The following is a 16,370-nucleotide window of genomic DNA, read 5'->3' as shown; positions in this document are numbered from 1 at the left end:
ATCACCAGAAGTGTATACATCCCACTTCTACCTAAAGAGGGGGAGGTTTGTGACCCTATATGTGAAAGTGGGTGACAAACAGAACCCACTGACTGCCCCGTGGGCAGTCTTATGAAAATTTATAGACTATAATTGGTCCATGTAAAAGTGGAAGGAAGGCATGGGAAGTGACGAAAGGAAGGGCCTTTAAAAGTGCCAAGAACTTCCTCTGAGCGGTCTTTTACCTTCAACTTGACCCTGGAGGAACTCCAGCTGAGGACTGCTTCTATTTACCCTTAGAACTACCATGTGGGCGAGTGAAAAAGGTTGACTCCTTTCCCTGGCTTGTTCTGGAGGTAATAGCCTTCAGAGAGGCCCCTTGTCTTGGAGGAGGCTTCGTGGCTAAAATTCTTGTTTAGTTTTACCTCTGGGCCCCCTTTGCTGGGGTCTCTTAAGCCCTGCCTGGTTGAGACCAGGCCAGAGTAAATATCTACTCTCTTTGATTTCTTACTTTCATTCTTTATATAAATAAATTACCATAAAAAATCATTTGGAATTGAGTAATAATTCCTAGCAAGCACACTCTTATAAATTTAGTCCAACCCTTTAATTTTAATCCATTACATTCTGGCCCTTATAATACCGAATTCCAAATCTACTAGCATTAGTTGGTGTCTGCCTGAGCAGAGCCCAGGCTTATGTCAGGAGGGGCTCCCTGGTTTCTGCTATGGAGCAGTCCCCAGACACTTAATGCACCCATCACCTCAAACCCAATTTGAGATTTGCCCCTATAAATAGGCATCTGAATTTACCTTGTCACCAAAGCGCCGCTTCAGTCTCTCTCTTATGAGGAGTCCTTTCACCAGTAACTTCCAATGCCCTAGGGCTCTCTTCTCTCTTTTCTATGTTGAATAACAAAAGGATAGTAGAAAAAAAATGTCATGTTAAATGCTGGTATTTTCATAGTAAAAATAAAGATGGGATTTCTATAAGAATGTTTATGATTTTAGAAATTAACATTCAACATTTGACCTAATTTTTTATATAATTTAATTGATACACAAAATTATATTTTGTTTTAAATTTAAAAAAATTGGGGGTGGGAGGGTTTCTTTACAATTCTGTGGGGCACCTAAATGTCTCAGTGGATAGAACACTGGGTCTAGAGTCAGGACGATCTAAGTTCAAATCCAGTCTCAGACATATACTAGTTGTGTGACTTGGGCAAGTCACTTAACCTTTGTTTGCCTTTACCCACGAAAGAAGGAAATGGCAAACCACTGCAGTAACTTTACCAAGAAAACCCCAAGGTCAGTATGGTCCATGGTATCATAAGGAGTAGGACACAAGGAAATTGAATGAATAACAATTCTATGACATTCTTGAAGATCAGTCTGAAAGAAAAGTCATTCAGGGTTTTATAACAATTTGGAAGGTCTTTAGTAGAAAGCCTCAGGAATTTGGTTCTGGGTTCTATTTTTCTTAATCATTTCTACAAAGGTAGATATAGCAAACATTGGATGAGGAACCAATAGTCTGGACATTAGAGTCAGAATCCCAAAAGATTGTGAGGGACTCCAACATTGGGCCAAACTGAGCTGACACAATTTCATAGAGAAATATGTTGTCTTACACATGTGTTTAAAAAATTTGTGATGGGGGAAACACAACCAAGCAACAGTTTATCTGAAAAAGATCTGCATTTCTAGCAGATGGCAAGTTCAACGTGTCAATAATCCACATGGCGGCCAAAGCACTCTAGGGTTCCACTAAGAGGGAACAACTTTAAGAAATAGTGACAGTTTCTAATGTGCTTTCCCAATCTGGAATACTGTGCTCAGTTCTGAGCATTTCATTTGAAGATGTGATAGGCTTGAGAGTCCAGAGCAAAGTTTGTAAGGAAATTGAAGGGCCTCAAGTTTATGCCACATGAAGACCAGCTGGAGAAACTAGGAAAGTAGAGACTAGAAAAGAGAAGATTCAGGGGATATAAAATGGGTTGTTATGTGAAAAATGGATTCTCCTTAATGCTGTCCGACTCCTGAGGGCAAAACAATTAGCGGAAATTTCAGTGCTTCAGTGGCATATTTCACCTGGATGTGGGGAAACTTTCCTAACAATTAGACCTGTTCCAAAGCAAGAGGGATGCAGTAGGTTCCCCCTCTTTGAGGGGGGGGTCTCCAACATATGCTAAAATACTATTTGTCAGGTACACTGTGGAGGGGATTTGGATTCTCTTTAGTCTGTGTGGGACCAGAGATTGCAGACATACCTTGGATCTCTAAAGTTCTAGGAGGTCCCCAGGACAAGGAGAATGATGAGGATTCCAAGTCCTGGTTTAGTTACTCTTCTTTCCACAACCCAAGGCAGCTTGATTTGGCCTGATACTTGGTTTTCTGAGGTGGAAACTTGACTGGGACCCATAAAAGCATGCTAAGAGCAGTGGTCTTAGAACAACTCCTTAGACTTGAGTTCAAGTTCTAGCTTTGACACTTACTATTTGCATGACTTTGGACAAGTCTCTTCCCCTCTATAGGACTCAGTTTTTCTCCTCTATAAAATGAGGTTAGACTTGGGGTATGTAGGTAGCACAGTGGAAGGCCTGGAGTCAGGAGGACCTGGGTTCAAATCTGACCTCAGACACTTCCTTGCTATGTGACCTTGGGCAAGTCAATTAACCCCAACTGCCTAGCTCTTGCTGTTTTTCTTAGAACTGATACTGACAAAAAGTAAGGGTTAAAAAAAAACACCCCAAGAGGTGAGCCTAATTGATCTTTAAAGGTCCTTCCCAGAGCTGGCGGCATTCTTTCTGTGATTACCAAATACCAAATGCTCTTTTTGTACAGGGTTTAGTTTCTTTATGGGGCTGTGAGCCCACGGGTGTATATGTCTCATAATACTGGACTTCTCTGTATGACAAAATCCTGTCCTTTCTCAGGGCTGGAGGGATTCTCTAGGAAGATCTCAGAGACCCTTGAATATGACGCACTCAATTGGTGGCAGAATCGGAGGCTCGAGGTGCTGCTGTGGCATGTTTGTGGCCGCGGCTCTTGTCCATCCCACCACAGGGCCCAGACTCTATCTAAGACAGACGCTTTTCACCTCTTTCTCCTTTTGTTCGATGAGTGCTTGTTCATTTTCCCAGGCAGCCAGGAGCACTTCCTTGTGTTCTTCACACACAACGTACCCATCTGTTCTGCAGGGGAGACATCACCAGGCACAGTGTTAGGGGGAGGGAGGGAGAGTCTGATAACACCCCACACCTAGTACCTCTTAACACCCCCCAGCATTTATCTAGTGCCTGCTACGTGCAGAGAACTGGAGTTTCTGAGGAGACGTTGAGTCTGACATCAGACGCCGTCATTGCACTCTTACAACAGACACTGGAGGTTAACAGGGGTGTGGGGTAAGTCCTCCCTGACTAGGAAGATTTTGGGAAAGTTGCATGGTTAGGGGTCTGGGGGGGCGTAGATCTGATATGTGCTGTAAAGGTTCTTCTATTTGGACTTCGAGAACAAGGAAAAACAGACGAGATGCCAGTCATTGCTTTTCCAAAAGGAAATTTGATCTCTGGACTCAGCGTCTCAGTTCCTCTCTCCCCTTTCTTGTACTCATCCCTCATTTTGGGCTTTTCTGTCTCATGATCAGCTACAGTCATGAAGAGGTTGGGATTATGGCTCAGGAATAAAAACAGCATTTTGTATCCCCTCTAATTAGTCAGGAGCTGAAGCTGTGGCCTTTATTTCCTGGGGTAGATCAAGATCCGTAGCTTGGGGGGGAGGGAGCGCTGGTAGCAAGAGTGCTGATGTCCACAAATGCACCTGGCCCAGGCATATATCACTCTTGTTGGGCAGAATCCCTCGAGTTCTGTCACCCCACTTTCTCAAGCTGTCATATAGCCTCCTATAGCTTCTATCACACCCTGTAGGGCATGCCAGAGTTGTCACCCCCACATCTGGTCTTCATTTCCTGGGATCACCAATCTTTCTGGCCAAGCAGGGGCTAGTGCCTCTCCTTCCCACACTGAAAACCACCTCTATCCCGGTGGTTAAGCTGGCCTCCAGGACCCTCCTTACACAGGATGCGAGTAGCCACCATGGAAGTCGAAGCCAGTGATAGCCTGCACGCAGTCGATATCCAGCTTTCGAGCCACTCGATGCAGGTTGGGCAGTTTGAGCTGGACACAGCCAATGGGCAGCATACAGGGCAAGAAGAGGTAAACATTTCCAAATTCATTCCGAGGGACCTGCCACAGAGACAAAGGATGATGGGCTGGCCTGAGACTGGTTCAGAGGAGGCTGGCCGTCTTCTCCTTGCAGAGCCTCCTCTTGTTTGCCAGGCACTCACCTTCCCATCCACTGCCACGGGTGGCTGGTACTCCTCTGTCTGCCAGTGGCCAAAAAGAGCCAAGTCATCTTGGTCCCGGAACTGGGGATCAGCTAGACGGGCCTTCCGGGCACGATTGGAATATCCTTTTACCATCTGCATCAGAAGGAACAGCAATGGCTTATGCAACAACACAGATATTGCAGAGAAAGCAATGACCACGGTAACCTGCTGTCGAGATCCTGTGCATGTATGTTCTCCGGGTCAGAAAGTAAAACAAAAAAGCTAAATCACTTGTTTAAAGACTGAGTGTTCCCGGGGAAGCTATGGATTGTGTCCTGGAGCCTGGCTATCTAGTCCTTTTACCTTGTTAATGAAGAATGAAGGGGGACAGAATGAACAGAATGAAGGCTGGAAGTTACTGGTAGCAAGGCAAAAGAATGGGAAGATGTAAACAATGAATGGGACAGCCAAGGTACTGTTAGAGCAGAAGTCTGGTGTCCAGAGGAGAATGCTTGGAGTATAACCTGGGGGCAGCAAGGAGGTGGCTCAGGCACAAAGTGGGTGCCCAGAGCTAGGGACTAATGGTAGGAAAGAGGGGCCATATAGCCTTATCTGCCTTCTTCCCTTGAAAATGGATCCCTTGAAACAAAGATGCCCATTATCACTACTACTACTATTCAATATTGTACTAGAAATGCTAGCTATGGCAATAAGAGAAGAAAAAGAAATAAAAGGAATTAAAAGTAGGAAATGAGGATATTTTTTGTAGATGATATGACAATATACTTAGAGAATCAACTAAAAAACTACTTGAAATAATAACTTTAGCAAAGTTGCAGGATACAAAATAAACCCACATAGAAAGCAATCAACATTTTTATATGTTTACCAGCAAAGTCTAGCAGTAAGAGAGATAGAATTTCCATTTAAAATAATTCTAGACAATACAAAATACATGGGATTCTACTTGCAAGACAAGACAGGAATTATGTGAACATGACTATAAAATACTTTATCCCAATAAAGTCAGATCTAAACAACTGGAAAAATGTTAATTGCTCATAGGGAGGCTGATTTAATATAACAAAAATGATGATTCTATCTAAATTAATTTATTTGTTCCATGCTATGTCAATCAGACTAACCAAAAATTATTTTATAGAGTTAGAAAAAATAATAACAAAACTAATCTGAAAGAAATGGTCAAGAATATCAAGGGAAATAATGAAAAAAAAGTGAAGAAAAGTGGCCTATTTTTACCAGGTCTCAAATTGTACTATAAAATAGTAATTATCAAAACAATCTGTTCCTGGGGGCAGCTTGGAGGCTCACTAGATTGAGAGCAACTAGGAGATGGAAGGTCCTGGGTTCAAATTTGACCTCAGTCACTTCCTAGCTGTGTAACCCTGGCCAAATTACTTAAATCCCTTTGCTTGGCCCTACTGTTCTTCTGCCTTGGAACTAATACCAAGTACTGATTCTAAGATGGATGGTAAGGATTAAAAAAAACAAAATAAGACAAACAATCTGATAATGGCTAAGAAACAGAATGGTGGGCCAGTGGAATAAATTAGGTACATAACACACAGCAGTAAATGACCATAGCAATCTAGTGTTTTATAAACTGAAAGATCTAAGCTTTTGGGACAAGAACTCACTATCTGACAAAAACTGCTAGGAAAACTGGAAAACTATCCACCTCCAGAGAAAGAACTGATAGAATCTGAATGTAGTCTGAAGTATACTATTTTTCACTTTATTTTTCTTTTGGGTGTTTATATTTTTGGATCCTGGTTTTCTATAGCTTGGCCAATCTGCAAATATGTTTTGCATGATCATACATGTATAGCCCAGATCCAATTGCTTATCATTTCCATGAGGGGGAAGGGAAGAAAACAAATTTAATCTTGTAATTTTGGAAAATGTATGTTAAAAGTGGTTATTACATATAATTAGGTAAAAAAAACAAATCTCTTCCTCATTTGCGTCATCACACAAATCTAGATCTATACCATTGGAGAAGCTGAAGCTTCCTTGATGCTTAGCTTCCCCTCCCTAACCCACTCTAGGCTCAAGTTGCTCACAATGTAAATGACAGCTTTTTTCTATACCCCATTGCCCCAAACATCAGTGCTGCTAAACTGAATGCTAAAAATTTAGCCAAGAATTTAAGCTTCAGGGTATTTTACAATGTTTTCTGTGCATTTTTTCAAAGTGTATTAGAAGGAACAATGGACTGGGAATTGGGGATCCTAATTTCCAAAATTTCTGTCATTAAGTTTTAGGGTGGTATTTTGCAAATTACTCAAATTCAAACCTGTCTCTTCCTCTATAATATGAGGAGGGCAGACAATTTCTTTCTTTTTTTCTTTCTTTTGTTATTTTTTTAGGTAGGATATAGCATTTTATTTAGATCTTCACTAAACTTTTGGAACTGAGAACCAGACATAGGTAATAAGCCTTCAAAAAACAGATCTTGAAAGTCACTTTCTGCTTAGGGCAGTAGCCATGGGCATGGCATATAAACAAAGTGGCTTCTCTATACCATCCCAGCCAAGTCAGCTTCCTCCACAATGCCAGTCAGAGCCCCTTGTAGATGTAACCCAAGGTTCTTCTGTAGGACACTTTGGCCTACCCAAGAAGGCTGGAAAGAATGTCTAAGGTATAAGGATGTCTGTTTGTTTTCAGTCTGCACAGATCTGACATCTTTTATATGCTTGATGATTCAATGAATGACCATTTGCTGTCAACAGACACAATCAACAGTGTTACACTCTTTTCCCAAGTTGCCCCTGGACTAGATTTGGCCATTATTTTCTGGATTCAAACCCTGGCAAAAAAACTTCTCTAGTGACATTTTGGTTCCTTTCTTCTCTAAGCTTACAGCCCTGCTCTGGAACTTATTTCATAGCCTGCCAAGTTCTCTTCTAATTTAACAGCCCCTAGATATACTCCCTTTTCCTCAGTCCTTGTAACCAAACTGTCATGATCAAGCTGCCATTCATAGTAGGTGCCTCTACCCAGATCCCAAACCCTTCAGAGCTCAATGCAGTTTTTCCCTCCAGATTAATTACCTTATATGGAATTTCCCCAATCCTGACCACTCTTGCTTGCTTCAGCCAGGTATCCTTTGAGTGCAGAGTGTGAACACAGTCCCTAAAGAAGTCACCAAGGGGGAGATAAATGTCCAAATTATTCCTCAACTAACAATACACCTATATTTTCTTCCCATGTCCTCTGTTTTTCACAACTATTATTAGTTAGTAAAATTGACAGAAGGAAGCTATCACCTCTCATATCTGGCTATAAAAGTAATGTGAAATAACCCTTTGGATTGGGTCCCAGTGTTAAGGTAGGCAGAATAATTTCTGATTCCAACTTCCTGCCCTGCTTTCCAATATCTCTGCCTATAGATCTCACAACAACTCATTTTCTGTCTCACCAGCCTCTGGATTTCCTTTCCCTTCCCCAGCTGTCCTTGTCCTCCACCTTCATGGGCTTCATAGCCACCATCTACTTTGTATAAACAGACAACATTGTGTTAAGTCGGGACTCTTCAAAATTGTCAACAGTAGCCAAGATAAGTACATAAGAGATGCCCAGTCTCTGATGCCCACTGTAGGAGATTCAAACAAGAGGAAGGACAAGGTCTCTGTCCTCAAGAAGCTGGAGGAAAATGGCTTACACATATTAGCAAGCCCAATAATAATAGTGCATGACAGGACAGACTTCTGGCCACTCCACTAGTGAAGTCCCTAGAGCTAAACCATGACCTTGAGAATATTCTTACAATTCTACTTCCAACATTCAGCAAGCATTTATTAAGCACTTACTTTGTGCCAAGTCCTGGGCTAAGCCCTTTATAAATATTATCTTATTTGAATAGCAGCTCAACCTAAAATTTGGACAAATCCACTACTAGGATGACCCTAGTCCCCATTCCTTTACAGTGAGGTACTTTTCTTTTTTTATTTTTAACCCTTACCTTTTGCCTTAGAATCAATACTGGGTATTGGTTCTAAGGCAGAAGAGTGGTAAAGGCTAGGCAATAGGGGTTAAGTGACTTGCCCAGGGGAGGTCAAATTTGAAACCAGGGTCTCACATCTCTAGCTCTGGCTCTCAGTCTACTGAGCCACCCAGCTGCCCCCCAGTGAAGTACTTTTATTGGTGGCAAATATTTGGAGCTAAAAATCACATTCTTAATAAAATACTTAAACTCTGATGAGGGTTTCTTTCTCTCCTAAAGACTTCCTCCCTCACTCACAGCCTCATAAATCTTCTTTCTTGTCTACTTTCTCCTCATCAAACTTCTGTTCTTCCATCATATATGACTACTCTCTTTCTCCCATCTATCCCCATAAGACTGTCCTCTTTTACTCACCATGACTCATTGTTGAAGTTGTTAATAGAAGATCAAAATACTTTGGGGCCACTAGCCAGAATGTTGTGCACATATCCAATGGTCCTCTTACCTAGAATAGACAGCTTCCCCACGACAGTACCCGAGGATTGCAGCAGATTCTGGGTATATGGCCTCGTATTTCAGGAGATGTCTTTTCAGGGCATAAAGAGGGTGATTCTTATACATGCCAATAGCAGTTGGTAAGGGCTGGGCCTGTAGCTTTGCCTGAAACTGCACAGGCCAAAGAGATAATGTTAAGTTAGATCTTATTTGGATCAAATTTGGACTTCTCTTGGCTATCATATGTTGGTTGCCAAGTGTGATCGGTTAAATATCAAATCTGTTAATGATTTTGTAATAATCTAAATTTAGCTTTGTACTAGTAACAAATAGGTTTTGTTGAAAATGTAAGAAATAAAATTCTAGGCTCAGATTAGACTTTAGAAAGTCATTTGACACACTTTCTATTACCTAAACATATAAACCATCCTGGCCAGATGATTGATCATGTGCTTGATCAAAAGTTTCCATTGGAGAATGTATGACCTCTTTTAGTAAGATAACCTAAACCTTTTTTTTTTCCCTGCTAAACTCTCTACTGAAACTAATAGGTTAGGCTTCCAGTTTAATTCTTGGTAGAATCAGAAAAACTAGTCACCCTAAGCTATTCAATATTGACTGGCATTAGCCCTTCTACATTTCCTTTAGCCATTCTTTAAAAAGTCTAATTCCCAATCTTTCAGTAATTTCCATTGTTGCTTTTTTTCTGCATCATTCCATGCTTTCATATTTCTCTGTTGGGGAGCAAGAGAGAGGGGGAGGGAGGCAACAGATACAGACCAATCGTCAAATGTGGCCACCTAAAGAAAGTCATGCGTCAGACTCTGAAGGAAGGTTTTTATCCCTTAGATGCACTTTAGTTTACTTAATGAGTACAGATGACTAATTACAGAATGTCTCCTGTTGTATATTATAGTTACTTATATGTATAATGGAGAAAGAATTAAGTCTCTTTATGGAAGGACTACTCTGCTCATTTTGATAGTTCTCAATGATGGTTCATTTCTGCATTTTTTTTTTATGACACTGCAGGTTCTCACTACAAATATACCCAGTCTCACTAGTTCCAAATGTTATGAATCATCTACTATATGAAAGATCCTGTTTTGGGATAAGGTCACTCTCTTGCTGGGCCTTTAAACTATACACATACTTAGCTAAATTCAGTTTCTTTGGTCCCAGGAGCTGAAAGCTCTATGTAAGCCCCATTTTTTTCTTTTTTGTGTAGAGGGAGGTATAATTTGGTGGGTCATCCCTTATTCATACTTTCAAATAATAATTACTTGACAAGTTGGCACTTGGGTTCCAGGAGTCAAGGCTTACCTCCATTTCTTCTTTATCTTCCCTTGCCCCAAAAGGGCTCTGGTAAGGTCTCATGGTTGCAGCCCACCACTCTGAATCTACACGGCACTTTCGGGTAGCTGTCATCCAGACTGGGTCATAGCGCTGTGTAATATCCCGGGCATAACCATCATTGTCAATACCAATAATGTAGGATAAAGGCTTGGTGGCATATTTATAACAGGTCAAGGGTTGGCCCACCACACCATGTACACAGTCTAGGCATATCCACTTATCTGCCCCTTCACAGAACACTTCTAGCCACTGATCCACACCAACTGTTTTCCCAATTTCTTCCTCTTCTTCGTCATCACTAGAAATGATCTTACCCCTCTTGGTGCCTGTGGCCTCTGGAGATGCAGCCAGAAGGGTGCAGGGCTGACTGCCAACTCTTTTATTCTTTGCTGATGAGCTGATTTTCTTCCTACTGCTCTTGGATGCTGCCTTTGTCTTCTGAGATAGAGGTGGCCTCCTTGGTCTCTGAGGGCCAAGCTGAGAATCCTCATTAGATAATTGGCTGTCATTCTCACTGGAGAGTTGGAAATCAGAGCTGCTTGCACTCCCACCACTCCCACTCTCCTCTTTGTAAGATACCTTTGAAGTCCTCCTTCTTTCCCTTATAGGCCTCTGGGTACCTTCTTCCTCTATCACCATGTCTTCTTCCTTACTAGGAAGAGATTGTGTATGTTTTTTTCTGCCCACTGCTGCCTTCTGAGGCTCTGTTTTTTTGCCCTCTTCTGTCTTCTTAGAGGAGGCTGCCATTTGTCCCATGTTGGTCTTTGATCTGATTTGGGTTTGGGACTTTTGGCTAGGGAGCTGAGAAGAACTTTCAGAACTCTTTAGGGAGCTGTTTTTCTTGCTCTGGAACAGAAAAGTTGATTACATTTTTTTTCATTTTATGAGAAATAATTAGTTTATTTGTTTGCATAACATTTATGAAATATGCTATACGTAAAGTCCAATTATAGGCAAAAGTAAAAACACTAAGACAACTAACTCATTGGCCTTAAGGAACTTTGGTAGAGATATAGCCTAAGCAGCTGATGTCAGGAAATGCAAGGAACCCAAGTTCTATTTCAATTTATTCGTACCAAATTTAGACGGTTTGAAATGGCACAAATGCATTGGCTAAAAACTGTAGCAAAGCCAATAATCCTATGATAATAATAACTACATAGCAAAAAAGTGACTTCAATCACCTATCTCCCTTTGAGACACATGCCCCTTCCTCTCAACTGTCCCTCTTTATGGCACTAGCCAGCCTGTAGAAGTCTTCCTTCTTTGGGAAATTTCAGAAATGGAAAAGTTAGAAAACTAGAAAATCAACAAGTTTTCATAAAACAATAGTAAAAAATGACCACATCCTCAACATAGATAGAACTCGGCCTCTTCGAGATTCTTAAAAACATGTTTTAAGGGGGCAGCTGTGTAGCTCAGTGGATTGAGAGCCAGGCCTAGAGACGGGAGGTCCTATGTTCAAATGTGGCCTCAGACACTTCCCAGCTGTGTGACCCTGGGCAAGTCACTTGACCCCCATTGCCTAGCTCTTACCACTCTTCTGCCTTGGAGCCAATACACAGTATTGACTCCAAGACGGAACATAAGTGTTTAAAAAAAAAACCCAAAAAACATGTTTTACATAGCTTGGTGTCCCATAGACTCATTCATCACCATAATGTTCTAGGAAGTATGATTTTCCTTCAATGAAACAAGTAATCTAAGCACCAAAAGGTGCTCCAATTTGTGTATGGTCTCTTGACAAAGTAGGGACAAAGTTCTTTGGACACCACCCCCAATTTCCAAACCATTTGATCAGTTTCTCTGAAAGTCGATTGTGTCATAGATTTGGAAAAAGCTACATCATGAAAGCCCAACTCTTAGGTACTAGATGAAAGCTGTTCTTTTTAAGAGTGTAAGATAAACTGTTCTCTCACTTCTCCATGACAGTCTACCCCCTTTACTTTAGGACCCCATAAAATCCCACCTTTGTAGCTGGAAATTTCAAAGGAATAGGCTGCAGAGACAATACCAGCCGAGTCAGAAGCTGCAGTGCCCTTAGAATCAATAAAAATATCTGTGTGAAAAAAAGAGCATGTACAAAGCATTATTACCTATAACAAAAATTCGTATATCACTAGGAAAGTTCAGGTACAATTCTACTCATTTTCTCACCCAACTTCTTTAACTAAGGACCATTAAAAAGATAAATAAGCAAAGAAGTAAAGATTAGCATCAATGTAAATAATTTCTGATTCAGTTACAATGACCTAGATGCTCAGTCCTATGCTAGATATCTTGGGGGATATAGATATGAATAAGATATGGCCTTACAAAAGTGATTCCTCAAAAGATATGAATAGTTTTAACCATGTTCTACCTTCTTTGAGATGATCATAACATCAGAGTGATAATGTAATTCTTCATATACATATCTTAATTCTCCTATGAGATTATAAGGTCCTGGAGACAAGCTCTGTTTGGTTCCTTACTGTATATCCATCTGCCTCTATAATTCAACAACTATATTGAGAGGATTGATCCAAATCATTATTAATAAGAGAACTATACATTAAAGGAAACCTGGGATTTCACCTCACACCCAGAAAATTTATAAAGACAACAAAAAGTGGAAAGTCAACAATGGAGGGAAGGCCTGTGATAAAGAGAGGTACATGATAAGGTTCTTGACAAAGATGAGGCCCCATTTTGCACAATTTAAATCCCACTCATAATGTGGCCCATCATAGATTATTCACTCAGAGATAGCAAAGAGGAGTGAAAAACATTAAGCAGGATTCAGAAGAATCAGGGTCTAGTCTTGGTTTCACCATTAAGTAGCTGTGTAACACTGAGTGACAGAGCTCCTTTGAGCCCCAGGTCCCTTATCTGGAAACTAATATGTGATCTGCTTACCACAGAAAGCACTGAAAAAGAGAAAATGTATGTGAAAAGTTGTGAAATGAAACTTGTAAGGGGTTGTTGTTACCAATAAATATTCACTGAATATCTACTCAAAAAGCAGATTCAGGTTCAAGGCTAACAATCAAGAACAGAGAGATAAATCGTTTAAGTAGAAAATGATCATCTTTTCTTTATCATGCCCATATCAGAGAGCTCAGTCGAGTTCAGGTTTTTTAAATCAAGGGAGAAGGAAAATACAAACACAAGGTGCCACTTAGCAACCTTTGGGAAAGTCTGGCCTTCATTTCTCTGGTGAGTAACAGAGACTAAAAGAGAACCAAAGCAGCAGAAACTCTCTAGCTCTTAAAGGATAACACTTAGGTGAATTACCGAGGCAATCAAACACACACAGCTGTGTTGCTTCTTACGCAAATAAGCCCAACCTGATCAGAGGAATATGAGCCAATCTTTACATAGAGCTTGTATAAAAATCTCTGTATCATCTTTTCTAGTTTCAAAGATAGTAGACAGAAAGTTGTCCTCACTGTATGTGTATCTCCAAATCCAACTGCTTGGAGGCATGCTTTATTTGAAGGGAAACATGATCTACTTACAGTGTTCAAGACTAAAATCTAGCACATGAAGTAAACTACACATCCTTCTGGGATTTCTAAATATAGTTACTTAAAATTACCAAAAAAATTTTAAGTCAAAATTTTAAATTGTTACATGTATTTAGCATTATTAAGAACATCAATGAATAGCTGAATCCCTAGTCACTTACATGGACCAATTCTTCATTATCCCGTGCTGAATAAATAGCAAAACGCCTTGCTAACGTAGACTGCAGGCTGTCTCGATCATCTGTGGAAAGTTCTGCATTGACAGTAAATGTCGCGATAAACCTATCAGGAACAAAGCATGTAACATCTGGTTCTTGGTTTCCTAATCAAAGGTGCTACTGCATGTCCTCCACTGGGGGAAAGAGAACTCTCCTACTATGAGTGACTGTGACCCTTCTCTGGATACCTGAGAATCAAATAACTAAGGTGCTCTCCTTGATTAGAAGGACAACCTCAGGCTTAGGCTAGGAAGGAGGAAAAAGGGAGGAGCATACCATTTTACCAGGTTTGAAAGGTAAGGGACATCCACTTTACTAGGAAGCACTTTGGTAAAGTGAGCTGGGATGATGGAGAGGCTGATGGCCTGGAGGTCTGGCTCATTACAGACGTGATTCCGAAAGAAACCATTTGCCAATAGGCAAAGCAGGTGCACCTATCAAATAGTGGAATAAGGACAAGGAAGAAGGAAAAACAAAAACAATAAAACCTTCAGCTAAAGCAAGGAGAGCTCAGAGTTGTCACACCAATGTCACATTTTAGCCTGAAATGTCTGCTTTTGTGCTATGTGTCTTCCTCAAGATTTCCCTTTTGATTTCTACTGCCACCTCCTATCTGGACTACAGTAACAGCCTCCCACTCAGTAATCTTGCCTCCAGTCTCTTCTTGCTCTCCAATCCATCTAACATGAGAATGCCTCCTAGACATAGCCCCAAGTCCATATTCTTTTTTTTTTTAAACCCTTATCTTCCATCTTAGAATTAATACTGGGTATTGGTTCTAAGGCAGAAGAGTGGTAAGGGCTAGGCAATGGGGTTTAAGTGACTTGTCCAGGGTCACACAGCTAGGAAGTGTCTGAGACCAGATTTGAACCTAGGACCTCCCATCTCTTGGCCTGACTCTCAATCCACTGAGCCACCCAGCTGTCCACCCCAAGTCCATATTCTGACATTTAAACACCATAAATCAGGGTCTCTTATCAATCCAACTTTATTTCCAAAAATCATCTGGCATATAGTCTATTTCCAAGCACATCAAACATTCCACTTTTAAATGTCTGTTCACACAGTTCCCTGTCTCCTATTTTCTGTCTATCTGTTTCATTCAAGTTCTCTGCTCAAACCTCACCCTCCTAACTCAGACCCAGGGATCTCATCTATCTCTGATGTAGGGGAAGAAACATGGCTCGGCTGAAAAGAGGGCTGGATCAGGAGTCAGAGGACCCAGGCTCCATTCCCAGCACTGTCACTGTCTACCTATGTAACTATGGTAGTCAGTTATCTCTCAGGGATTTGGTTACTTCATCTGTAAAATGGAGGGCACATTTGAATTAGATGATCTCCAAGGACCCTTCTAGCTCTAATTCTATAAATCCCGAATCCTGATTGTCTATACTAGATATCTGGGTACTTAATCACATATTATCTTGTATTACTATGTCTCATATGTTTAAAACTTGTTTCCCTAAATAAAATTTGTCAGGATCTCATAGCCTGTGCCTGATATTTATTCTGTATCCTCCCTAGTATTTCAGTACAAGGGATATGTGACCAATATATGCTGAATTAAATTCAAAAGTAAAATGCTAGGACTCGGTTGACATAGTTAAAGGTCATAAAATAATATAAAGAAAAGACAAGACTCTTTTTGGATTCTGCCCCTCAGAATCAGATTTAAAAGAGATGTCAGAAGTTGCTGCATTTAAACCATTTCTTCTTGTGAAGAGGACCCCTACTTCCTTTCTCCTGACACCAAACACATAGGAGGTGCCCCTAAGTGTTTTGTGAACTGAATTAATACTGAGCCACAGACCTTGTGTGTATCTTCATGGACTTCTTTATTGAAGCGTTTCATCATCCTCCGAAGATATGTCTCAAATTCCATCTGCCTTTTTTCTCTGCAATGGGTATCCAAAAGGAAATATTGAAGTCAGAAGGTCATGCATGATTCATCAGTCTGTTTTTCTTATTCAAGGCAACAAATGAATAATTATTGTTTCTTAATGATTCTCCATTTCATCCAAGCAAATGTGATCTACTATGTATCCAAATTGTATACAACTTGCTCATTCTTACTGCTGTTATGCTTCTGTCTGGCTCTTCCCCTTTCTTTCTCTTTAGTAAAGTAGGTCAGAACACATCAATCAACATGCATCTAAATGCCTACTATGTGCCTGGCACTGTACTCTTCCCTGATTAACCAAACTACTATTACTACTCCATTTCATGACCTTCCATACTTAATTACACATCTATCTCTTGGTCACATATCTGGGGGAAGTACATCTATTTATACTCATTTATATGTTGTTTTCTAAGAGTTAAGCTATTTTCACATGTGTATACTTAAGTTTCCAGTAACCTTTAAGCCCTTCCATGTGGGCATGTAGCACAGCTCCCATTTCTGCTATCATTTCCACATCACCCCCAATGTATATTTAATAAACACGGAATGACTTCCTATAATCTGCTAGGGACTTAATGTCCCCAAACCACAAGGCTCTGCTGAGAAACTCTGCC

General features: G+C 40.6%; 1 protein-coding gene across 2 annotated transcripts in view; it reads right to left on the bottom strand.

Annotated features, from left to right (window-relative positions):
• Positions 1–16,370, bottom strand: part of XPC (XPC complex subunit, DNA damage recognition and repair factor) — a 31,056-nt gene that overhangs the window by 2,217 nt on the left and 12,469 nt on the right. For both annotated transcript variants that reach the window (XM_001376920.5, XM_016424510.2), the window contains 11 exons: positions 15,664–15,748; positions 14,130–14,287; positions 13,797–13,917; positions 12,096–12,185; positions 10,094–10,972; positions 8,781–8,941; positions 7,383–7,464; positions 4,327–4,461; positions 4,056–4,225; positions 3,082–3,175; positions 792–881 (listed from right to left, as the gene is read on the bottom strand). In XM_001376920.5, coding sequence (XP_001376957.3) covers positions 792–881; positions 3,082–3,175; positions 4,056–4,225; positions 4,327–4,461; positions 7,383–7,464; positions 8,781–8,941; positions 10,094–10,972; positions 12,096–12,185; positions 13,797–13,917; positions 14,130–14,287; positions 15,664–15,748 — 2,065 coding nt within the window. The remainder of the gene's footprint in view (positions 1–791; positions 882–3,081; positions 3,176–4,055; positions 4,226–4,326; positions 4,462–7,382; positions 7,465–8,780; positions 8,942–10,093; positions 10,973–12,095; positions 12,186–13,796; positions 13,918–14,129; positions 14,288–15,663; positions 15,749–16,370) is intronic.

The sequence above is a fragment of the Monodelphis domestica genome, chromosome 7 (genome assembly GCF_027887165.1).
Source record: "Monodelphis domestica isolate mMonDom1 chromosome 7, mMonDom1.pri, whole genome shotgun sequence".
Classification (NCBI taxonomy): Eukaryota; Metazoa; Chordata; class Mammalia; order Didelphimorphia; family Didelphidae; genus Monodelphis; species Monodelphis domestica.
The sequence above is the reverse complement of the archived record's forward strand: the minus strand, read 5'-3'. Positions and strand labels throughout refer to the sequence as shown.